The sequence below is a fragment of the Rhamphochromis sp. 'chilingali' genome (genome assembly GCF_963969265.1).
Source record: "Rhamphochromis sp. 'chilingali' genome assembly, chromosome: 3".
Classification (NCBI taxonomy): domain Eukaryota; kingdom Metazoa; phylum Chordata; class Actinopteri; order Cichliformes; family Cichlidae; genus Rhamphochromis; species Rhamphochromis sp. 'chilingali'.
In genome coordinates, this window is record NC_137931.1 from 29,673,753 (window position 1) to 29,700,130 (window position 26,378).

The 26,378-nt window shown below is 40.3% G+C and overlaps 1 protein-coding gene across 7 annotated transcripts in view; it reads left to right on the top strand.

Annotated features, from left to right (window-relative positions):
• Window positions 1-113: 113 nt before the first annotated feature.
• The window catches only part of mcf2l2 (MCF.2 cell line derived transforming sequence-like 2), a 113,705-nt gene continuing 87,440 nt past the window's right edge, over window positions 114-26,378 (top strand). For 2 of the 7 annotated variants that reach the window (XM_080878614.1, XM_080878611.1), the window contains exons 1-2: window positions 115-545; window positions 715-1,802. In XM_080878614.1, the coding sequence (XP_080734740.1) occupies window positions 1,724-1,802 (79 nt within the window). In that variant the 5' untranslated portion in view covers window positions 115-545; window positions 715-1,723. Of the gene's footprint in view, window positions 546-714; window positions 1,803-18,254; window positions 18,647-26,378 lie in introns of those variants that run through there. The other 5 variants (XM_080878610.1, XM_080878613.1, XM_080878615.1 and 2 more) reach the window with 5 other exon arrangements.

Consider the following 26,378-nt stretch of genomic DNA (forward strand, 5'->3'; position numbering starts at 1 on the left):
AGTCACGTCTCCTCCCATCCCTTTCTCCTTTTGGGGGAGAGGGGCTTTTTTTGTCTCCTTTTCATTCTATATCCTTCATAATTTCCCGTTATTTTCGTTTGGTTTGTTAATACGCAATATTTCCGCTTATATTCTAAACTGTTAAATTTTAGACAAATAAACAAATAAATAATCCGATAGTTTAGATTTAATGATTTCATCTGACAAAAACAAACACTGTGTAGTCATGTTCCTAAGAAATACAGGATTATGTGCTTTGTTTTGTCAGCCAGTTGATGGGCCATTGATCTTGGCTGTTTCTGTTGTACAGCCTGTGATTGCCTGCAGAGAGAAGATGAATGAGTAGCAAGAGCACAGATGTCTCTGGCTAATAGACAGTCCCAGGAGCATACAGGGCCATGGAGAGATGCTAGAGCCCCTTACATTGTTTGGTTCTGGCAAAATGTGGAGCTGGATTAGCAGAGCGGCTTTAGTAGCACCGAATGACTATGTGAAGTGAAAGCGTAAATGATTTGTTTTGTTCGTGCTCTTGCGTGATGAGTCGTGTGAGTTATTTAATTTAACACGGTCTTTTTGATGGCTAAATATGTAGGGTTTTAAAAATGTTTTATGTTATTTTCCCACATATTTAACAAAAACAGAATATATATATATTTTTTATAATGTTTAATTTGATAATCATTGTGTGTTCCTGGGGCTCCACTCCTCTTACAGTCCAGCTCCAGGCACCAGGATTTCTCTCTTGGACCTATTAACCTCCACCCCACCCTCAGCCAGCTCTGTGTCTCTCCCTCCGCCCTGCAGGCAGGTGAAGCAGCCTTCTGATTCGTTTTCCTTCTGTGTGACTCAGCTTCTTTATGAGAGCAAATAGAGCATCATCAAAGCAGCAGCACCACTGATTTCCTGCCCATCAAGCTTGAGGAGTTTCCCTTTCAATGGAGTTGACTCAACTATCTCCCCTGGCTGAGGAGCATTCTGTCTTTTCCTAGGTTAGAGGTGCTGTAAATATTTACTTTTGTTCTATGAGGATTTTTCTGGTTTTCAGTTGGGGCTTGGAGCATCATGATAAGGAACGGTTGGCTCTATTCGTGTCTGGATGGCTGATCAATAATTGGATGTTTTTACTTACAAATTTTCTGAAAATGCAGTTTTATTTTTTACTATTGGCACAGTTTTCTGACTGATAGGGTGACAAACAAATTGCCTCTTTTGTTGTCTTTCCGCTTGACTTGTTCTGGCTTTTATTGTTTAATTGCTTAACAGTTACCTTGCCATTGTTTTTTACTGAACACTGACTGGCAGATTATCTTGCTCACCGTTCAATTGACTAAGCTATTTTATTTTCTATTCTATCAACCCCAAATGGGTTTTTTTTTGTTACTTTATATGTGCCTTACTAGCAGCGTGGTTATTTTATACGTAGACTTACTATTTAGCTAAGTGGCTGGGAGTGGCATCAACATTATCATTATCCCCAGGCTTTGTGGCTGTCTGTGATGGTGATAAATGTGAGGAAGGACTTGGAATAAGAGTATAAATAAGAATCAACATATATGAGGGGAAGAAAGGGAGACACAAATCTCAGGGGAGAAAATTGGATTAGGGAGCAAAAGCAGGGGAGACTGTCTGGGGTGGAAGGGTGACGAGAGGAGGTGTGGCAGCAGAGAGAGAGAGTGAGACGAAGAGAGATCAAGAGAAGAGTGGATGCAACCCACACCCTGAGATGCTGTGCTGGCTGAGAGAGGACGAGATGTCGGTTCAGGAGCTGCTACAGAGGGTCGAGTGTGTCATCACTCATGTCGGTAAGTCATCGTATATCTTCTCAGTTTCCCCCCTTTGTCTGTCTGTTCATGTTTCACTCTCAGGTGGATTAATTAGAATAAGAGGAGCGGATGTTTTAAACGGTATCCTCTCATGGGAAATTCTAAGGAGAGCCCGCCTCTTGGAATATACCCTCGTTGTGGTGAAAGATCTTCATCTATAAATCTTTGACTTGTGATTAGGAAGTAGGGCAAATGAAATGGAGGCAGGGAATTTCCATCCTCTCATCAGGACCACTGAGTGAAGAGGGATGCGATGGGCAATAAGGAACATGTGCCAAAGAGTGTAGCAGAGAAGTCATTGGGTTCAGTTGTGATTTTCAGCAGCAATCAACATTTTTTTTAATTGATTTTTCATTTCATTCTCATTTTCACTGGCATACATTAACTGTTTCCTTTGATGCGAGTAAATATTACTGAGACCAGGATCTTATTTTCTTGTTTTAATATGAATAATGATGATACATATTCAGTCTTCCATTGATATTGTCCATTTAAGTTTCTGTCTTGTTACCTTTACTCAGTTTTTTCATTGTGCCTTTTATTTCCAGCTCTCCTCTTTGCCCTTCTCTCATAGTAATCACTTCTTTTCCATCCCGAGTTCGTCCTTTCTCTCCCCTCTGTGTGTCCTTCATTCTGCCTTCCATGTAGTTCAGTCCACTCAAACCTTTTTTTCTCCTTGCACTTTTCTCCTCATTCATCCATCATTTTTCATCCTCCTTCTCTCTAATTCCGCATCCGGGTTGTTTCTGGTGTGGAAGTAGGTTAATGTGCCACGCTGGAGACGGTTGCATTGCACAGTATTCTCCATTGCTGCACTGCCTGCACTGCACAGTAGCTAAGAGAATGATGGGTAGGGGGGCGGAGGGCAGCCTGTGAAGAGTGTTACTATGGAAACTGGCTCTGAATTAATTTACTGGAAATCATGCTCGCTCAGTATGCTGCCACCAGTGTTTGCAGCACAGATGATTCTGTAAAGGTGTTAATTTAACTGGATATTGTTATATTCTTCACCTGTTTTTAAAAGATTACTTGTTATACCCATTATATAATTGAGAAACTACTGATATTGGTCTCATGCTAACCTGAGTGTAACTTAATTTTAAGTCTGCACTCTGAAGTTAATTGATTTACAGTAGTGTGACTTGTTTCAGTCCAAAAAAGAATGACACGAAACTACAATATGACTCTGTGAACTGATTTATGTCTGCACATCATTAATACACAGACCCAACCATCAATGATCTGTCTATGCAGCTAATTTGTCATTAATAAAATTTGTGCATTATTATTATTTTTTGTTACTTCAGGCCTTTCAGTTCGGTCTTAAAGTTATACATTACTAAAATTTCATAACAAATATTGGATGTCCAGTTAAAGGCCTCTCTCTGTGATTGATGATTACAATTAACCTTAACCCCACTTTTTAGAGGCAAATAAAAGGAATATATATTTTTTTCAAAACAACAAAAACTGCATAGATTCACTCCAAGTACTCCAGTTTTCTCCGATGTGTGTTAGGTTAATCAGTGATTCTAAATTGACAAAAGTGTGAATGTGAGTGTGAATAATTGCCTGTCTATCCGTGTTAGCTTTGCGATGGATGACCAGTATCAGTATGTGTCCAGTGAAAGCTCAGATGGGCTCCAGTCAAAGGCTGCAGTTTAACAGTCAGTTTACTTAAGAAGGTTCCTAATTGAGTGACGTGAAGCTGGAAGCATCTGTGTGAGAACGATAATAAGAGCTGGATGAATTCTCTAATTAAGTAAATGTGCTGCATTGCTTCATGTATGGTCCCCTTTAGCACTGGATACATTGAACCATCCTTTATGAAAGGTGAGAAAATATTGCTCTCCCACAATTCAAATATGCATTAACAGCTCATGAAAACAAACTTTTAACATTACACTCAAGCTACACAGATTATCATGCAAATTACTGCAGTTTTTTTCTTTTTCATACTGCAACTGCCTAATATGCATTTATACTTCTTTCAATAATTTGTTTAACTGACAACTAAATGAGGATTGTGCTACTTAACAAAATTACTTGGGAGATGCTGAAGCTTTAATAAAGGCAAGACTTAAAGTGAATCACCTCTTCAGCGGGAAGGGAAAGTATGAGTCGATTGCTGAATGAGGCAATTTTTCCTAATACAGCTTTTCACTGTTACGACTGGTAGGCTGCTATATTCCAGTGTTGCATAAAAAGCATGTTATCTAAGATGCACCTTTTTGGAATTCATCTACAGGACTCTGTAGTTTCACCACAGCAGGCCCATGTTAATAAATGCAGTTGAATTTCCTGAGCACTGGATTTCAAAGTTACTATGAAATCGCCATCATTCTATGACTTTATAATATTTCTCACCAGGGTAAAGTGAAAGTGATTACCAAAAAATCTTGGTGGTCATTTTTTTCATTATTCCTTTATGAGTATAAACAAAACAAACTATAAGGGCTTTTGGTGATGTAATTCCACCTCTGCTTATTGTCATTAAAGGAATGACAGACACTCTCTCTAATTTTCTGTACAGTCATTTTCAAGAGAGCTTGTTGGCTTTTCACCTTTGATATTGTGCAGGCAGCAGGAGGAGGAGAAGCCTCAAATGGCAGAATGTAATTGATCAAAGATGGAATCAATTTTCCTTGGTGTGTGTTAGATCAGTAGAGACAGATCATGAGAATGTACTGTACCAATGTTATAAGATGATACTGTTTGACATGAATTGGGTTTCAGAGCATGCAGAAACAGAGGAAGAGCCAAACAGTTTCAGGCAACACTTTCAAACCTTATCTGAACTGGTGATGTCATTATGAGCACATATAGGAGGTGACTAATGTTATGTTAGTCACGTTGCATATTAGCTTGCAGGAGAACCCAGGGATAGTTGTAACGTGGGTCAGTTGTAGCACTTCCAATTTCTCCAATCAGAGCTAAGTGTCAAATGATGTGATTCATCCTGTACATGCCCAATTCATTTCTTCTATCACATGTGAAACATTAGCACATTTTGGCAAACACAGACAATTTAAGAAGAAAAAAATTAATTTGTATGCAAAAAAGTATGTTTTTTTATTTCAACTTTATGTTACTTTGTAATAGCATTATCTGCTTTGCAGTTAAACTCATCAAACTTAAATTATGTTATTTGTATGTCTATGGGGATATATTCTGTGTAGGTCTTTAGTGCTAATGTTTTAGCCGTTGGCTGTAATGTTAGCTAGTTCATGGCTATAGGAGTCTGGGTCAGTTGTAACAGCAACAGTCTGGGTTAGTTGTAACAATAATGCAGATGTTACAACTTACCACACTATTACTTTAACTTATATTAAACAAGTTGGGACAATGACACCAGCAGAGAGAGGTTCACTGGTCACCTTTGTATATGCGGTTAATGCCATTGGCAACACAGTTCCTCCAATGTTTGTGTTCCCACGTTATGCAGACCACTTTGTCAGAGATGGGCCAGTAGGAAGTACTGGTAGTGGAAATAAATCAGGATGGATGCAAGAAACAGATTTCCTCATCTTTCTGAAGCACTTTGCAAACCACACCAAGGTAAGCCATGAAAAAAGTAATTCTTCTCATGGATGTTCAAAAGCTAGATTTCTGCATTCTGTCACACACACATAGCTACATAAATAGTTCTAAGTGCATTCAGGTGTTGAATAAAAACGATTACATGTTAAGATTTTGTCAGTTTTTTCACCCACGGATATGTTACAACTAATCCAGGCTATGGGGTCAATTGTAACGTTTCACTCTTTGTGTCTGAGACCACACAATGAGTAATTGTGCTGCAGAGAAAATAGCTGTACTATTTAATAGCAGATATATGTAAATACTTTGCATTACATTTTGAATCCACTACCTTAAAAGAGCTCCAAGCTACAGACAGAAATGTCAAACGTTATGTTACAACTATCCCCTGTTTCCCCTACACAATTCCCAGTTGTTTTAATTATGAGTTATCTTGCCAACAAAATGCCGACCTGTTATGGATCTGTGATTCCTCTTCTCGGTTGAAGTCTTTTCTACATAACTGAGAAAATGTAAATCTTATTGGATGACTGTTGTACACAGCTATCTGTCACATGTCAAATAAATAAATTAAAAACATTTATAAAATCGGAAAGGATTAAATAGAGTTAGGTGAAGTCATTTGGGTATACCTCCTGGTCTACCTCCAGGTGTTTTGGGCTTGATTGAACTTGAAGAGACTATGGAGCAGGCCCAGGACATGCTGAAGAGATTATGTCTTCTGAGTAGCTTCTTAATGCCTCGCTTTGCCCCCTTAAAAAAGCTAGGTGGTCTGTAGTGTGTGTATGAAAATCGCTATATATCATTTATGATATTGTATTGAGTTTATGGTGCTAGGTTAGATGCTTATCCTTACAGCTTGGAACTCAAATCATAATGTGGTCATATATGTCGTTTGGTATAAGATACAACAGGGCAGAATTAGCAGTATTGTTGCCTGGCCTTTTGCTTGCTGCATTGTATCTTTCTGGAGATTCATCTAACATTACACTACCAGTTTTCTGTATTTGACAGCGTTCACATCTTACATGTCTTCAGAGGTCCGCTACTGAAATCTCAACTGCAGCCTATTGATAGCAGCTCAGGATTTGTAATATTATTCAGAGGCCTCCTGCCTGAAACCCCTGTCACCCACCCAAGCTTCCAAACAGCGCCAACCTTTGTAGTGATGACGTTAGCACTGTATTCTCTCTGCTTCCTCTTCCTGTATATGATACAGGAGTGGAGGTGGGGAGGGGAGGCACACCATATCCTTTGGAAAGTGTCTTTCTTTCTGTCTGCTGGACAGAGGCCAGCTGAACGGTCCTGCTCACAACAATAGAGCTGAACAATAGCACAGGAGAACTTTCACAGTTTGGCCTAATTTTTTTACAGAACAATTTTTAAGAGGATAAATGCTGAGCAGGTCAAATGAGCCAAGGTCAAGTGGTCTGGTCACAGTTTCAGTGTTGACTACAGGGCAAACTCGTTGATACAACTACTGTTTTCCTTTTAGTTTTTCATTTTGAAAACTTCAGTTGGCTGTCAAGATACTTGATAAATTTTGAAAGGTATTCCTGTAATCACAGTGTTCCTTGGAAACGCTCATCAGGACATGTGAATCATTTCATAGTTTCACTTTTAGTTTTTTGCAGTTTATCAGGAACGCTAACTGTTTTGCTTTCCTTGAAAGTTCTGAAATGATTTCACCAATAACTTAACTGGTAAACACGCCGAGTGAAAGCTTGTTTTTTATGCTAACAATAAAGTGCTAAAGAGAACAGAAAACAACATCTGTTCCTTTTCGATCTGGGACTGGTGGGAATGCCATGTTCATCAATTATTCAGATTGCTCTAGTGCCTGGTCTGAAACGTCAGTACTCAGTAATGTGTGGAAATATCCGTCTTGTGCATCCTGGACTGTCACTTTAAGATAGTTTGCTTGCGTCATTTCAAGTCTATGGTGATTTTCTGGTTCCAGTAGGAGAAGGTCATTGTCAGTGAGCTAGCCAAGGCCTGCAGTGACATAATCCATGATGTCAGCGGTTAGAACAGTAGTTGACCAAAAATAGACTTTTTTTTTAATGGACCAGCAGAATAAAAGCTCTATTCTTTTTGTTGAAATAGTTTTGAAAAATGCAATTCCTACAGGCTGCTCTAACTGATATACATGCACCTCATGTAACCCTAGCTAACACTTTCAAACACGAGTGGAGAAAGATTCAGGCTGATGCGTGAACTGTCTGAATGGAAATACTGTATAAGGCTAGACTGTAACACCAGAAGTTTCTGAGAAAAGTCATTTTAAGAGTAACTTGTGTGAACTAGATGCTAAATAACACAGTAAGTAAGAAACTTGGTTACATTTTAGTAAAAAAATATTTCTCCTCCACAAACTGTCCAGTCACACAACACAAAAAGAACCAAGACAACTGATTTACAATACCCCAGAACTTTTTTGTCGCATGTCCTGTAATGAAGAGTCCTGTAGTCGTGTGGAAAGGACAAACATTTCTGAGAAGCTGAGGTCACTGACAGATATTGGCTGTTGCTGATGACTGTAGTTGTCTTGGTCGCAGCTGATTAGCACTCAGTGGTTTTTCTCATCTTCATGTGTGAAAAGAGAATTAAAGGAAAGGAATTAAACAGGTACAATTTAGTACGATAAAACCTCAAATACAAGTAATGTGTCACGCCAAATTGCAGTAATGCATCCTCCTCAGTCACCTTAAATATTATATTTTCATGTATTTTTATATGGAATGAAAAGTTTTAACAGTCAGAAAATATCAACATTTAACCTAAAAGAAAAAGTCTGATAAACTGCCAAAACTATTGTCTGCAAGGAATATTTATTATATATCACATACATTCTGTAACACACTTATTAGACTATTTGGACACACGCGCCACAGCCTTGACCCACTTTTTGGACACAACCCAACAGATGTGCATGTAAATATTCGCCATCTTACTATTTTATATCTTCTTAACATTTTTTAACTAAGAAATTAAAAGTATCCGAGAAGAGGTGGAGGGAAAACACTTATTGATGGATAACCAACATCATACAGTTTTTTCTCTTCTGAATAATGTAGTCGATGCAACTATATGCATCTTTGACTCTGAGTGTGACCAAAACCTGTCTAATTGTGCTGTTTTACATACATGATCAGTTCAAAGTCTAAAGCTTTGTCTATAGATAGGGCGTGGCAGCCATCTCACACGCATCCATAACTAGTGAAGAAACAATGTGGAGAAGCCTTATAAATCATTTGAGAGGAGGGGGCATAAAAGAAGCAGGACGGGGGGAAAGGAAAGCTGGGAGTAAACATGGAAGGATGCAGAGGAGAAGGGAAGTCCCCGCTGCCTGATGAGAGTATTGTTGAGGATATTTGTGTAAACTGTGGTAAGAACTGAGCAGCTAAGCCGGTCACAAGGCTGCCAGGAGAGGCTCAACCCCCCTCTTTGACGAAAACACGAACATCAGCACACACATATCCATACCTCTCTGCCGTTTCTTGCTACTCTTACACACAAAATGACAAGGACTGGGCCTGAAGTACTGAGGAAAACCAGACAGCCCTGAGGAGTGGACTGTAGTATCACCAGATCTTTGTATGTGTGTGTTGCTGTGGACATTGGACTGGATGTTGGTTTAGCGGTGTGGCTCAGCCCCTCCTGTACACTGTGTCACAGAAAGATCAGCAGCAACATGGGATCAGTAATATGTAAGTGACTGTCATATCGACTGTAGTGACTGTGTTATAGGTGTGTGTGCTATATAGCTTTGACTTAATCCGTACTCAGTAAAAAAGAGCTTTAAAGGGTCAAAGCCTATAATAATGCTGCTTCCTTAGTACCACCTTGTCAATGGTAGTGATGGGGATACACACGAGTCTGTAGTGGTTTGTCAGGAGTGGGAGTGAAATGGACCTGCAGCGTATTAATACAGTTTTGTGTGGTAAAGTGTTAGTCTATCCCATGTGTTTGATCTTGTGAAATATAAAATACAAGCAGGTAAGCTACATTATTGTACATGCTAACATTTTCATACATGGTGGCGGCACGAACACAGTTTAACAAAGTGCAGATTTCTCAGTTTTTGCTTATTGTGACATGATAATAATAACATATGATAAACTAATGTAAAACACTGATTGTGAGACTGCATAGAGATGGAAGAGGGCAAAATAACTTAAATGGGCACCTGAATAATAATAGCTTATGCAGTGGTGAGGAGTTATTGAAAGAGTCAATTTAACTATAACAGAAGGTGCAGAAGCTCTATTTGAAAAATTAGCTGAAAAATATGTTTTGATTTGATTTGATTTAATTTGATTGATTAGCATTCAAATATCGCAGTGAAGACAGAACAAGGATTATCTGAGGTCACTGGTGCTTCTGTGATTCTCGCTCAATCAACAGTCCTGTTATAAGCTTAAGAATTTGCTAGCAGAAGATTCCTCCTGAAGTCCAGTACCTAAAGCATCCACAAAGAAGGGCTAGATCAACTATTAAGGATGAAAAGGGAAGCATGCATGGATATCACAGGCAGATACCCACAGAACGAACATAAAGTGTGCATCTTGGGCAGTAAAGGAGAGAATAAAGGGAACAGCAAGCCTCTCCAGGGGAATTAAAGGAGCTGGCTGACATCAAGAGAACCAACATCAATTTTTCAAAAAGGCCAACAGAGATACTCGACTCATAACTGCGCATGAAAAAGGTATTAAGGTTAAGGTCCTGTAGAACTTCAGTTTTTAGACTGAAAAGAAAGCGTTCCAGATACAGCTGACTGACAAAGGACAGCAGAGACCAGTTATGACAGTCAGAGGAAAGGGTAACCTTAGTGAAAGCTAAAATCCTCACAGGCAGGTGTGACAGGCTCTGTCATCTGTAATTTAAATTTGACCATTGGACCTTAAAATACAAGATGAAATTCAAATTATTTGAGATGCAAATTTGTCATGTAATCTAAATACGCATCAAAAGCATTGCGGTTTTGCAAAAGAATTTGTCCTCAAAAACACACTACAAAAAAAAGAAATGCAGTTCACATCCAGCAATGATGTGCTGGTCCTGGTGTTTCTACACAAGAAAAGGAAGAAACAGGGATTCTGGGTTCATCCAGTTCTCAACAGAAGGCAACAGCAGGGAGAATCTAATGGTTTAATCCAAGAGTTGAAGTTGAATCACAGCTGCTTTCATGCATTTGCAGGATGTTAGTCAGGCAGTTTGATTGCTTGTTGGCAGAGTTGGGATCACATCTGAGGAGACAGAGAAATTATTTTAGAGATAGATCGGGAGCAGCGTCGAGCTGTATGTGTGAGATAAAACAATCTTATTTTACAATTTGCATATTTGATTGCATCACCACTAGATGATGCTCCAGCTGGTTAAATCTGTTTATTTGCATGTGAAAAATCTGAAAAACTGAGCTGAGAAATGATTTCATTTCAATCATTTCATTTGGTAATGAAGTGAGATAAGGTATTTTGAATGTCTCTCATTATTATGAATTCTCAAACAAAACAAACAAACAAAAATGCCAACATTTAAAAAAGGTCTGTTTTTCTTTGATTCTGTACTCACAAACTAATTTCAGGTAATTCACTTGCCAGAAATAAAGCACCATACAGCAAACCTTTAAATGAGATGCTTATGGGATTTTAGCCACCTCCAAAAAAACTTCTTTTATTTTATTTAGTGCCTTGAAAAGTTACATGAGCTGATTTTTATCTGGGTAAAAACTATAAAAGATTAAGTACAGTGTGTACCTGAATAGAGTTCACTGCTGTAATCCACTTCTACGATAGCTTAAAATAAGACTTCAGCAGGTAGAGCTTTTTTCACCATATAAATAAGCTGTTTTCACCATATAAATAAGCTGTTTTCTCACATGCATTTCAGTTTAGAACTATTTTAGACATTTCAAGGCAGTGATCTAAGTGTCAGAATAAGTCCTATCAGGCATTACATGGTTTTTACTAAAAGTCTGTATAATGTCAGACGGAGCCTACGCAAGAATAGATCAGGTCATTCTGAGCTAGAGAATGTCTACACTCTTCCTGGTGCCTTCCCTTGCCTATACCAAGCAGCATATTTCCAGTAGTGAATACATGTGCAGATAATCCCCAGCTGTGTGTTGCATGTAAAAAAAGACTATTCTTGACAATGTCTCAAAATGATTCTCTTGACTTTATCATAGGTTGGTGATTGTGTTTAAAAGGTTTGCAGTATTGTCACATTACAGCAAGAGCACAGGTGTGACCGAAAATATTACACCTACATGTCATGTGGGTAAGCAGCCAGGATGCTGATGTTTTGCATACTGGCTCACTGGAAACAATACTGTATTTCTCCACAGTATCCTTTTTTATTTGTATTTTTGTTGTTAATTATTTCACAAAATTACACAAAATCTCTCAAAATTAGGAGAGAAGTGTACAGGGTAGAAAAGAACCTCTAATAGAGTCTACATAGAGTGTAAACTCCCTCCTTCACAGCAGGTCTGTGATTGTAACAGGTGTGGGTGTATGCAAATGACCTGTAATAGGCTTTACCCTGTAGCAGAGATTATGACAGAGAGCCAGAAACAGACATAGACAGAAGTAGAGAGGTTACAGGTATCTTGTGGGCTGTACAGGGACATGCAACAAACAGGTCCAGCAGCACAGCGGCATAGAAAACAAAAAGTGTGCATTTGTGTGTGTAACAGACAGGAGAAGCATTAGACAAACATGGATCACCCCCCGCGTCTCTGACAGAGTCAGTGGGGAGGCAGGACAGGTAGATACCATAGAAAAGAATATGCATGCAGTACAACCATGTAAGATTCAGTTTATTCTGACTACAAACAGAATCTTGAGGAAGGCTGTTACATCAGACCTTTGGATCTTGCTTTACAAGTTGTGGTAAATATGGACGTTTATGGATCTTATTCCACTGTACGGATCTCCATTGCTGAGATGGAATCTTACTGCAGCTTCCTGGAGGTGTGTCAGGAGACTGAATCAGCCATACTAGGAAGTATGTAAATCCTCTATGCACCATTACATTCTTCTCTCAACCCTTTTAAAATGTTACCTTTACACTGCTATACAATTTTGGTTCAATACAGCTTTGGAAGTGATTAGAAATTTGGGCACTATAGCACTAATAATTTGGCTTGAAAGAAGCAAAATTACTTTGACAAACAACAATGTAAAATATGTTTTAACTGCAGCTTATAAAGTATGACTCTGTGTGTATGAGACAGCTGCGCAGAAGCAGCAGAAAACACAGAAATTCAGTTGCTGTTTGGTCCTAGTCAATAAAATCTTAATGTCTTTATTAATAACAAAAAATAATTTTACACTGTTATTGTTGCTGACTCATGTTGTAGTTGCTCATATCAATCCTGCTGTTATAGCCTGTTTATTCAATTCTAGATGATGATGAAACCTGTAAACAGATGTAAGCAACAAAATCTTCAGATCACATTGAAAGAAGTTGGAAATGAAGCTTGTTTGTTGCCGTCAGCGGTTTTAGGAACCTTCCTATAGAACAGCTAATGTTAGCATACTAGCATGTTGGTAATTAATTTCATTTATAATCTTTAGTAAGTTTGTACAAAAAAAGAGAACTGTTCTGAAAATATGGCTGTTTGGAGTGCGTAAGCTTTGCTGCAATTTCTTAATAAACTTTGTACAAATTAAAGTTCTACTAGAAGAATCGATACTTTGCTGAAGTTATTTGATCATGCTGCAGGTTATGCTCCTAAAAATGGTTCTATGTGAATTGTTGGGTTTCATATTTTCACCAGACTGTGTAGAATCCTCTATGTCTCTAATGAATGGGGCGTTCTAACCTATTCAAACATGACAGTGTGCAGTAGTGTTCACAGTTTTAACACACAAAAAGATGTATCTAAAGAAAATTTTACTTTTCTGATGAAACAATTTGACATTGATTAAAGCAGCACCAAATGAACTTCGATTGAGGATTTTTAATTCAAATTATCATGCAAAATATATAAAAAGTGATGATTAATACAAGACACAAACAAAAAGTGAACAGAGGTGTTAAAATCCAACAAAGAGTGAGAACAACAAGTAAAACTTAAACTTTAATATGTAAATGACCATTATTGTCGTAATCCTAATAGCAATGAAAATGTACAAGTGTACAAGATAAATCCAGTACATCATTTTCAGCTAATAGGAGTTCCCTAATTGAAAAATGAATGCACACACCAAGAAAAAAGCTTTATAGTTTCGTTTAGATGAACTGTTCTGGCTGAAGAGTTCATCGTTCTGTTGTTAGAATATGTGCAGGTTCTTTTTTCTCTGTCTAATATCCTTGATTATATGGCACAGAAAGAAAGAAATGAGCTCCAGTATCTATTGTTTTTTTGTTGCCATTAGTCTTCCTATGCAGATTTTTTTGGACCTTATCACAGAGATATTAAGAAACAGTTTCTGCCTTTCCAGTTTATTAGGTTTTTTTTCTTTGCTTGCTGCCAAGGCAACCAATATGGGATCTTTACATTTTGAAGCTGGTCATTAAAATTGATTTTTGAATGATAGGAAGCATGTTTGTTCATGCAGAACTCTTTAACATTGGCTTTAACGTCCTACTTGTTGGTTGAAACCTGTGATTTACAGTAGCAACAGAGATGTTTCTGTGCTCCCATTACTCAACATGTGTGCTGACTGATGGACAAACATCAGAGTGCTTTGTTTTGTCAGTCGCTGTCAAGTCCAAGATCAAGACCAAGCATGCTCATATTTATGGCAACAACAACAAAGACGGCTACATACCAAATGCATATAGAAATGCAGACGTTGCAAGATGCCCCAGTGTTCATGGTTAAAAACAGGATCAGGCTTGTGACTCATTATTAGCAGTCCACATTTTATGAGGTGATAATGATATTCATTGGGATAATGTATGTGTGTGTCAGGGAATACGAAACAGAGAAGTGTTATCAGTGGATCTGTCACTGGACATCCTCTGATTGTTTTCTTGTGCTGACGCCTTCTTCCTGAGAACCAATAGGAAGCCCCCCCTTCACCTAGACCTTGAGGAACAACAACCCAAAAATAACACAGGCTCTGCATCATAATTGTGTATTTGTGTTTGTATATGAAAAAATCTGTTTTGTGTGCTCCCTGTATCTGAGATTGACAGAGATCAAAGAGAGATAGGAATCTGTCTTAAGAGAGTGTTTGATAAACTTCTGCATGTTTTCACATGTGATATAAAACCTTTTATTAATGGAAACAAATTCTTACATATCATATGTTTTTCATCAAAGACGTGCAGGTATATTAAAATTGGTTTGTTGCATATTCACTGTTTGGCAAACATTTTAAATTGGAAACCAATATAAAGTCTGTAATGAGCAGATCTTCACAAATTAATGCGGTTACAGCATGAACTTAAAGAAGCAGGGGCAGCCCACTACTTCCACTTAAAAACGGTAGCTGCGAGTATAATGTGGGTCTACTCCAAACACACTGAACTCATTCATGAGACCGCTGTTATCCTGCTTCATGCTGTTAATAGAGACTCTAGTCTATGTAACATTCCGAGTTCACATCACTGCTAAGAATTACACAATTTAACATCATGCAATTACCAGATAAAATCCAGGTTTCATCTTCACCTCTCTGTCTTTCCATTGTCTCGATCACCATGTGCGCATCATTTTTCTCCGCTTGTCCCTGCACAGATACTTTTTTTGGTCATTTTGCCTAGAAAACATTTAAACATCGCATCAGTAAAGGAAAATTAAAGTCCTGGGGCACATAATAACAGTACAGTAAATATTCTGCTTGGCTGAAAGGAAATGTTTCACTTTGCTTATGTTTATTCTGATATATTCATTGTTGCAAAGCAAGTTTTTATGCAATCTCTTCCCCTTTTTGAGCAAATTAACTGAACTTTAATCATATACTATATATAAAAGATGACAATAACAATTCAGTCACTGATAGGTTTGTGGAGTGTCAATTTTTCAACTTTGATACTTTCATGTGTACAGTATATATTTAAATGCGTGCAACATAAGGGATTGAAATATTGTGATCTTTGGGGACTGACTCACATTTGGAATAAACTCCAAGTGCCCATTTCCCATTTCTCCAAGTTGCAGTGTTTGGCACTTCATTACTTACAGTGTTGGGAAGGTTACTTTTAAAATGTAATCCACTACAGATTACAGAATACATGCCCCAAAATGTATTTTGTAACGTATTCTGTTACGTTACTTGATGAGAGTAACGTATTCTGAATACTTTGGATTACTTAATATTCTATCCTGCTTTTTACAACTACATGAATGTACTATTGCTGTGTTATTATTATTCAGTAATAATTATTATTATTACTGAAGGTTACTTGCCATACCAATACCAACTAGATTTTTAATTCTTAATATAAAATGAATAACAGTAGGGTGGACATTAGGTAAGGCTGCACTTTTTGCAGCGATCTTGTATAGGAAACTAAATAAACACCTCCGAACCATAGTAAAGGGACCTCTGGCTAATACGTCGGGTTCATGTCGGGCTTGTAGCCGAAAAATAGCTTTACTTTGTTGTCTGGGTCGACTATGCCAGCGAGAGACAGAGAGAGGCGTTGAAAGGCTGCTCCAACGGGACTTATTGTTTCGGAGGTAAAGACAAACACAGTGTACAGTCGACTCTTAATAGTTTACTTACAACTGGGCTCGTCAGGCACTCTTTTTGGCTGCAGTGGTTATATTATATTGACCATCTTCCATCTCCCGTTTCTTCTCGGTGACATTTCGTACTTTTCGACTCTTTTTCTCCCTCCTTCGCTCACAGACACATAACGGGTATGGCAGTCCATTCTCCCTGCCCATGAGGCTACATTCTTTAGGGCTATGCCTGTAACAACCTGCCTATTGCCTTCATATTAAATCATTTTGTGAATATTTTTTAAAAATGTTTCTTCACGTCATTATGCGGGCCGCAAGTAGAGGTGACATGGGCCGCGAGATTGAGACACAGGCATTAGACCCTCTTAATGCGTGTCTTGTTTAGGTTTCCACCGGTGGGGAAACCAAAAATAGAGAGGGCATAGCCTAACATATGAAACAGGAAAATACGGCCATGTAATCCATTCATTTCAACAAAGTAACTGTATTCTGAATACCACCCTTTTAAACGGTAACTGTAACGCAACACAGTTACTCACATTTTGTATTTTAAATACGTAACGGCGGTACATGTATTCCGTTACTCCCCAACACTGATTACTTATTTCCTTTCTAACCTGCTTCATTTGAACACTTTCCTTTTTTCCCCTTCTTTTTTTTCAGAATCAACATAAAGCCGAGGCTAGCATGTATCACAATCTGAATGAATCTGAATCTGACTGTGCTGCTTTTTCACTTCCTTGCTCAGACTTCTTGTTTTTGAGAACCTTTGTACAATGTGGAAGAATCATGAACGCACACACACAAATGACATGCCTGGGAATGCAGTAATGTTTATCCACTTGTAGGAAGTAGGTCACAAAATACATGTAACAACTGAACAGGCATTGTGCTGAAAACAATGTGTACAAGTTCACATGTGCACTTGTTTATGTGTGCACGTGCAGTTTTTATGTTCCTGCTGTATGTGGATGTCAGTATGTCACTTCCGTGTTTTCTCTTTGTGTCTGCCGCATCGATCTCTGTGTACATGCATGTATCGATCCGTCCATTGCCTTCTACCTAATCTGCTTATCCAGTGCATTGTTTCAGGATTGATACCAAGATTGAGATTACTTCATTACAGATTGTTAAGTTAAAATGCACATTAGAATAAACTAAAACACATCATCTCGTCCACATCTGCCCCTGATCACCAAACCTGCAGTCTTTCATCAAGTGTCCTCTCTGCTCCACCTCAGTCCACATTCCTTCGCCTCACATTTACAGAGATTAGTTCTCCACACTCTGGACTCTCTAGTAAGTTCCCCGCTGCTTAGAACAGCCAGCAACCCTCGAGGTTCTCCACACATTTGGGCAGACACTCCCAGCTCTGCCCCGCTGTGCTCCAGCTCAAAATCACAACCTCATTCCATCAGTAGTTATTCATTTTTCATCTAATACAGTCCCATAAGTGTTTATTTAACAAACAAATCTAGTTAGCTCTGGCTTGTGTAATAGCAGTATTTCATTCATTTTCATAAATTGAATTAAAAATGTAGCTCTCAAAATGGTTATAGAAACATCAAAAAAAAAATTTCAGCCATATGTTTAGAAGTTTGATTGTAACAGCTACCAACTCAACACAAGTAAAACTTATTGCTTTACTCATGTAAAACTATATCTAGAGTTTAACAGTGAACACTACAGTTAATTGAACACCTAATTTCTCTGTGAATAGATATGGCAAACCAGACATTCATGTTTCTAGGAAGGCAACAAAAACAACTGTCCGAAATGCTGAGTGTATAAATACAACCAATACTGCGCTGAAAGATCAGGGTCAAAAAATCTTTTTAGCATCAGATTACTCTTGAGTGGAATCAAGCAAAAGAGGTATTGCAGTAATAATGTTTGCTTCCACATGTTGTCCACATTTGGCAGCCCAACATAACTCAGGACTCATAAAAGAGACACAGACATAACAGCACCAAGATTCTGTGGCAGGAACATGGAGCCTGCAAAAATGAAGCACACATGATCAGGGCAACATGCATACACACACTCTGTCTCTCTGACACACACACACACACACACACACACACACACACACACACACACACACACACACACACACACACACACACACACACACACAGCTGCAGCTCCACTCTATATTTTCCTCTGTGTTCCTCCTTCTGTCTCTTTCCTCTGACGTACGCTCCCACCCAGTCCTCTCTCTGTGGCTTCTTATAGGCTGCTCACTGCTCATAGCTGAGCTGTTTTACTACAGCTGGAGCTGGAAAAACTGACCACAGGCAAACCTAACAACAGTAACACACAAACAGTTCCGGGACTGCTCCGGCTCTGTGTGTGAGTGCGTGTGACTGAAATGCAAGAAAAGAGAGAGAGACGGAGATTTGTTTGTCTGGATGTCTGGAACAGCCTGAGATGATGAGGAGGAGGATAATGAAGAAGAAGCAGCCGCTGTTGACAGACCGGGGTTTTGTTACTGGATGTCTGACTGGGTTTGGATACTATGAGTTTATTGTCATTTGATGGGATTGCTGGTCTTTCTTGGAGGATTTACTTTTTCTCCTGCGTGTGTGCTCCTGCCAGGAAGGTCTTGAGATGAAAAGCATCAAAAACATAATAGGTAATTTTCACACACACTGGACGCCTTACAGGATTAGTATTTGTCTGCACTTTGCCACTTTACTCCTCTCAGAATCAGCCATTGGATTCTCTTCTTCAGTATTCAAAACTTTTGGTGATAGGTTTGTAGCTTGAACCTATTCGCTGGAATGCTCAAGACAATTTAATTACACAGCAAAAGCAAGACACAAGTAGGCAAAGTTCTTTGTGTTACTCATGCATGAGGGAGGCCTGCCTGGAGCCAAGTGTCGTTCCACCCACTTGACCTCCGTCAGACTCTCAGCCAGGTTCCCCATAGCACTCCTTTTATTGTGGTTACATGAATATGCATAGGTTCATTAACATATGACGTTTCATATAGGTATACATGTGGACAAAGAATACCTTGTCTGTGTGTGTCGTGTAAGTGTGTGTGTGTGTGTGTGGGGGGGGGGGGTGACCCTGTGAAGACTCCCCAATGCTGGTGCCAGGAGTCTAGCGGTACATATGAACAAAAGGCTCTTATACTTAACCAGATACAGAGTAGGTGTCCTCCTATACCATAAATCAGTAAGAGCAGATATAACCTCTCTCCTGACCTTAAGATGTGTGTGCATGCCAGAGTGCTCTGGGAGGCACACAGAGTCTCCACAGACTGCTAAGGATCAAACCTCTACCAACATGACATTGATGATAAAACTCTAAGCATATATGAGTAAATATTTCTAAGCATAAATGACAATCAACAATATAAACCTAACATTTGGAGAATAGACCCTGTAGCTTTTCAGAAAAAACATTCTTTTCTGTAAATCATAGGTTCAGTGATGCCAAAAAAAGTGCTAATGCTTAAGGCATTTTATTTTAAGGTTAGAGGAGCTACAAAGTGGTTTTACCTGGAACACTGACAGCTGCAATTCCAGGGCTCCATGGTGCTGTAAGCTCACAGGAAAATCAAAGAGAGTGGAGGAACATAACAGAAAAAAAATTCCTGGTGAGTTCTAAGAAATACCAAAAACAAGCTGCACACACACTAGATTATTTTATAAACTGACTGTGGCGAGGCTGGCACTACACACTGCAACTTAAGAAAGCACATGCAGGAAGGCTAAACACAAGCGAAACACAAGACTTAATCAATTTGAAAGAATAAAGAGAAATATACAACTAAATCCACATTAATGCCTTTAAAACACCACTTCTCCTTACTACTTTGGCATGCAGCTTATTCCAAGATAATTTTAATGCTTTTATGCATCTCCTCTCTCTTAATGTTGACTCTGGACAATCAATGATCTTGAGGACAGGACTCGATGGAGGTCGGAGCAGAACTGCTTTTTTTATTGAAGAAGATAGTTTTTGTGACTCTGACAGTTTGGTGTTACTTTTCAGACACCTTCCTGGTAAATGCACAATGGAAAAGAATCTAAAGTTCCTAAAACAACAGTATTCTACAGTAATGTAGACATTATTAAAAAACAAAGCCTGAAGAATTAGAATCTCCTCAGTCCGATTCTTTTGAACTAATAATTATTAAAAGGTGGTGTAGTTATTCTAAAGACATTTTGGAAAGTTAGTATATTCAGTTTGTCCATTACAACATACATTTATGAAACAGGTGCTAAAAGGTGGGTTTGATTCCCAAGTCTCAGGCCAGTATCAAAATATTAATGACTATATTTGGCTATCCATAGGTACTCTAGTCCTTTGTTTCTGAAAGATAGGAGCAGAGTCACTAAACAGCTGTGCTAAGCTGTACTGATCTTTAAGATCTGTAATGGATATATAAAGAAGAAATGTGAATATCCTCATAGATTCCTCCTCGGAATCTAGCAAAGAGGTGGTTCATTATTATTAGGCAGCCCAACGCATTAATCATAAAAAAAGGCGAACATAACAGCACACAACATGGAGTGTGCAAAACGAAACACACATGACTGTGGTGACAATGTGTGAGAGCATGCTGTTTAATCCCTTTCAGAGCAGATGGATTAGGGTCACAGCCTAGGTGTGTATATTCTAGCAGTGTGTGATAGTGTTGGCTCCATATTTTTGTGGCTGTGTGAGAAATTACTGGCCACCTTTTGGGTACACTGAAACTCCTTCACTCAGTGCTGTGATCACTTTCATGTCTTTTTGGTATTTTAACAAGAATTGTTAACATTTAACATAGTTTAGATATGTTAGTGGACAGAAGCCATTTTGTCTGTAATCAAGGCTTTAATGACATGAATGGACAAGTCCTTTCCAGACAAAGTCAAGCTTGTCTTTTCCTGCTTTGGTAAGACCTCTGGGTCTGTGTGACCATAGCTGACCAAACAAAAGTGCATAGTCAGGGGATCTTACAAAAAAATACTGCTTGGAATGGGGAAATATTTCTAAAACATTTTAGCTAGCAGTGGGATTTACTAGTGACATGTGCAGTGCTCATGATGACCTGGAACTGGATGAGGGGTTAGGAAAATAAATGGATGTTTTATCCATAGACTGTATATGAAAAGTGGAGATAGCTTAAAAAACAGTGAGCTCAGTACAGAAGTGCTTTGGAGCTGCGTTCTTCTACAGGCCAGCAGGGGGCGACTCAGTTTGTTTGCAAAAGAAAGTCTACGGAAAAAACAGGTCCTGTGATCTGTTATATCTTCACTCCGGGTTACTAGTATAACAATGATACTCGGACCACGACGTAACTTGAGGTATTTATTATAACGGCATAACTTAACATGGAGCTAGCCCGAGCGACAGCCTAAAGCTGGTTTCCCATAATGCCTCTGGGCATGACCGCTACGGGTCCTGTTATAACCCAAAATACACAACATCTCCTCCCCTCTTACAAAGGATGTACTACGAAATAAACAGGTGATCTACTCACAAACTTCAGTCTTCACTGGCACATGACAGTAATAGCCTCACAAACATTTCACCTCTTATTAACTGTAAGGTTACAACACCAACTCTTTTAATTGCTATCTTGGGGAGTGAGGGTGGACTACCTCAACCTCCCCCATGACCCATGGGGATTATTCTGCCTCGTTCATTTGGGTCAGGTGCCATCTAATAACTCAGACGAACAGGAGGCCGCCGCTCTCTGTTGGGGTATCGGCGGTCTGTGGTAACGTCAGTCTGTGTGCTCTCTTGTGGAGCCTTTGTTCCTGACACCGAAGATGCCTCAGTCTCTCTTACAGTCTCGTTTACAGGTGGAACTACTGTTCCTGATGTGGTGGAGTTCTCTACTTGTGTGTGTGAAAGGGCTGACGAGTCGATGAATGCATTTCCAAGATCTCCGCAAGTCCCTGCTGCAGACACTGGTGCGGACCAGAGTAGCTGATCCACGTGTCTTCTCCACACTCCATCGGCCACCTGAACTGTATATGAAACTGGACCAGTTTGAGCAATGACAGTTGCAGGAACCTACTTGTGTACTCCTCGGTAGTTCCTGGCCTGCACTGACTCGCCGGTGCTGAAGACTCTGTCCTTGACCTTTTGACCCCTGTACCTGATTTGTTTCTCTTGTTGTTTTTGTACAGTGTCCTTCACAGTTGAGGGTTTCAAAAGATCAAAGGTAGTGCGCAGATCTCTTTTGAACATTGCGTTGGCAGGAGATGTCCTTGTGGTAGCATGTGGACTATTCCGGTAGTTAAGCAGAAACTTGTGCAGTCTCTGATGCAGTGCTCCTTGGCCTTGTGATGTTTTCAGTGCATGTTTCATTGTCTGAACAAACCTTTCTGCAAGACCATTCGTTGCAGGATGGTATGGAGCTGACATAATGTGCTGCACTCCATTAGCCTGTAGGAAAGCCTCCATTTCCTGTGAAACCAGTTGAGGTCCATTGTCAGAGACTATCTGAGTAGGAGATCCAAACCTACTAAACATTTCTCCTAGAGCTTCTATGGTCTTTTCAGTGGTGGCTGATTTCATTATGGTCACTTCAGGCCATTTACTGTGTGCATCAACAGCTACAAGAAACATTTTGTCCTCGTATGGACCTGCAAAGTCAATGTGTACCCAATGCCATGGCTCCTGTGGGAACTCCCAGGGATGAAGAGGAGCAAGTGGTGGGTTGTTCCGGACCATCTGACACGAAGAGCAGTTCTTAGCAATCTCCTCAATCTGGCCACCAAAAATAGCTTCTCGCTATTTCCTTCATTCTCACTATTCCACTATGTCCTGCATGCAGTTGCTTCAACAGTTTTGGTCGCAGTGACATGGGAATGATGACTCTCCTCCCCCACAGCAAACATCCCGCCTGAACAGGAAGCTCCGCCCGCTTTCCCAGGAAAGCCTTCAGGTCTACACCCTTACTTGCAGGCAGACCCTTAATGATCCAGTCCAGCACTGCTGCCAACACAGGGTCATTTCTGGACGCCTTTTTCACCTGCACAGCCGAAACAGGTGCTGTCCCTACCTCCCTGAAGTAGAGGATCTCAACTGTGTCAGAGACGGGTTTTTTAACAGGAAGGGGTAACCTGGACAACCCGTCTGCATTGCAATGAGACTCCGATTTGCGATACTTGATGTCATAAGAATGTCCTGACAATATCAACGCCCACCTCTGGAGACGTGAAGCAGCAAGAGATGGAATCCCTGTATAGGGTCCCAGGATGGTTGTGAGAGGCCTATGGTCAGTAAACAGTGTAAACTTCCTACCGTACAGGTACTGGTGGAATATCCGAACACCGAATACAATGCTCAGCGCCTCTCGTTCCAGCTGAGCATAGTTGGACTCTGCTGTGTTTAATGTCCTTGATGCGAATGCAATTGGCCTTTCTTCGCCATTTGGGAGAATGTGGGAAATCACTGCCCCCACCCCATAGGGAGAAGCATCACAAGCAAGCTGAATTGGGAACTTGGGATTGAAGTGGGTTAGCACCTCAGATGCAGTCAGTGAATCCTTTGCCTTTTGAAAGGCCTCTTGGCAGCTTGCTGTCCACTCCCATGTTTCTTCCTTGCGTAGCAGGTTGTGCAGTGGTTTCAGGAGTGATGCCAAGTTGGGTATGAACCGTCCGTAGTAGTTCAACAGCCCTAAGAAAGACTTTAACTGACTGACATGTCGTGGTGGGGGTGCATCCACAATTGCTGTGATCTTCGAAGGTGCAGTGTGAAGTCCATTTGCATCAATCACGTGCCCTAGATATTCCACAGATGACTGAAAAAAGTCACATTTCTCCTTACGGACTCTCAATCCGTATTCCTTCAGCCTCTGAAGGGTCGCATCCAAGTTGCGCAGATGCTCTTCATCATCTGCTCCTGTACACAGGATATCATCCAGACAGCATTGCACACCAGGTAATCCGCTCAGGATTTGATCAATCGCTCGTTGAAACAATGCTGGAGCTTATGTGATGCCAAAAGGCAACCTGCAAAATCTGAAAAGTCCCTTATGTGTGTTAATAGTCAACATGTCACGTGACTGCTCTTCAACGTGCATTTGCAGGTAAGCTTGGTTGAGATCTATTTTGCTGAACTTTTGTCCTCCACTCAGACCAGCAAATAAGTCATCAATCAGCGGAAGGGGATACTGCTCTGCTGTTAATACAGGATTCACGGATACCTTGAAGTCTCCGCAGATCCGGATTCCGCCGTCCTTTTTAGGAACTGGAACGATGGGCGTGGCCCACTCGCTGGTCGTAACCGGCTCCAGAACCCCATTCTTGACCAATGCGTCTAAATTAGACTCCACTTTGGGCCGAATGGCGTACGGCACAGGTCTAGCCTTCATAAAGACTGGCTTGGAGTCAGGCTTGAGATGCAGCTTCACTGTAATTTTTTTCATGCTGCCCAGTTCCTCACGAAAAACCTCCTGGTGTTTTCCCAGTATGGCCTGTAGCTGAGAGGAACCATGCGACAGCTTTCTCACTCCTTGCCAGTTGAGTCTGATTGTTTTGAGCCACACACGTCCCATTATAGCAGGGCAGTTCTTCTGCGTAACATACACAGGCAGCTTAGCAGTTTGGCCATTGTATTGAACAGTCACCTCTGCCATTCCTTTCATAGGCACTCGATGTCCAGTATATCCTTTAAATACTGTGTCGGAGGGTTTGAGTGGAAGGTGCTTCAGACATGTCCTATAGACATTATATGACACTAGTGATGCTTTTGACCCAGTGTCAATCTGCATTTTTACAACATGTCCCTCCAGTTTGGGCTTGATCCAAAAGCCGTCTGAGGTTTCATCCACCTTCAGTATTCGCACAGTATTTATTGCAGACAACACTTCTTCATCTGAGGAGTCATTTGCTCTATCCTCATGAAGCTTAACTGTGTGAACATGTCTTTCTGTTTTGAATCTTGCAGTGCCTCTTTTATTTCCAGGCTTTGAGTCCTTATCCTTGCACCTTTTGTTCCTGCATGCCCGTGCTACATGACCTTTTTTTCCACAGTTGTTGCAATCCATTTCTTTGCACCAGCAATCACTAGCAAGGTGTCCTAACTTGCCACAGCGGAAGCATGGTCCCTGTGCATTTGCTTTACCATTGTCTAGTTTGTGTACTCTGTCTGTAGCATGTAGCGCATGGGCTTCTTTTGATGCCATTTCCATGGTCACACTGATATTAATTGCCTTCTCAAGAGTCAAGTCACTTTCCGTGAGCAATTTCTTCTGTGCAGCTTCATTTCTTAAACCACACACAAGTCTGTCTCTTAATGTGTCATTTCAAATATCTTTAAACTCACAGTGTTCAGCTAATTTGCGTAACGATGCAACGAACATTGTGACAGACTCACCCTCTTCTTGGTTTCGCTTGTGAAACCTGAACCGTTCAGCGATCACGAGGGGCTTGGGCGAGAAGTGTTTGGTCAGTGTGTCCACGATCTCTGTGAAACTTTTATTGCCTGGCTTTGCTGGCTGTAGCAGGCTCCTTAGCAGGGTAAAAGTCTTTGGGCCTATCACACTCAAAAAAATGGGCACCAGTTTAGCATCCTGTATGTCGTTAGCCGCAACGAAATATCCAAAACGCTCCGTATATGAGCTCCATTGCTCCGTGCTTTCGTCGAAGGGACCGATAGGGCCAGTAACTCCAGCCATTACTCGGCCCCTGGTTGAATGGCACTCTTCCCCTCACAACTGTTCCTTTTCGTAACGTCTCTTTTTCCCGTTTACGTTTGGTTAGCGTCACTTACGGAGTCTGCCTTCGTCGTCCTGTCCGCTGTACATTCCTCCCTCCGGCGCCGTCTAACACCAAGTCAGTACGAGGCATCAGCAGGAAAAAAAAGTGTAAAACTCCAAGCGGACTGCAGCGTCGGTCCAGACGTCCTCGTCGCCACTTTTGTTAAATCTTCACTCCGGGTTACTAGTATAACAATGATACTCGGACCACGACGTAACTTGAGGTATTTATTATAACGGCATAACTTAACATGGAGCTAGCCCGAGCGACAGCCTAAAGCTGGTTTCCCATAATGCCTCTGGGCATGACCGCTACGGGTCCTGTTATAACCCAAAATACACAACATGATCCATGCCCTCAGTAAATACTTTCCCGGTGAGTTATGAGATCAGTCCCTAGTTTCACTTCATAGAGAACAAAACATGCTCATTTTCTACATTATAGTCCCCATTAAGCTCCACAACAACAATAGTTGGTAGTAGTTACAATTAGTTGGTAGCCCATTACAGTTTAAAAAGCTAATTTTTCAAATCAATAGGCAACGTCCATCCTTTAAACACAGGTTTTGGTTTGATCATTATGCCAGCTCAAATTATAACTCCAGCACTATCTTACATTGATTATGGTTCATGTTCAGTCTGCCAACCTCAG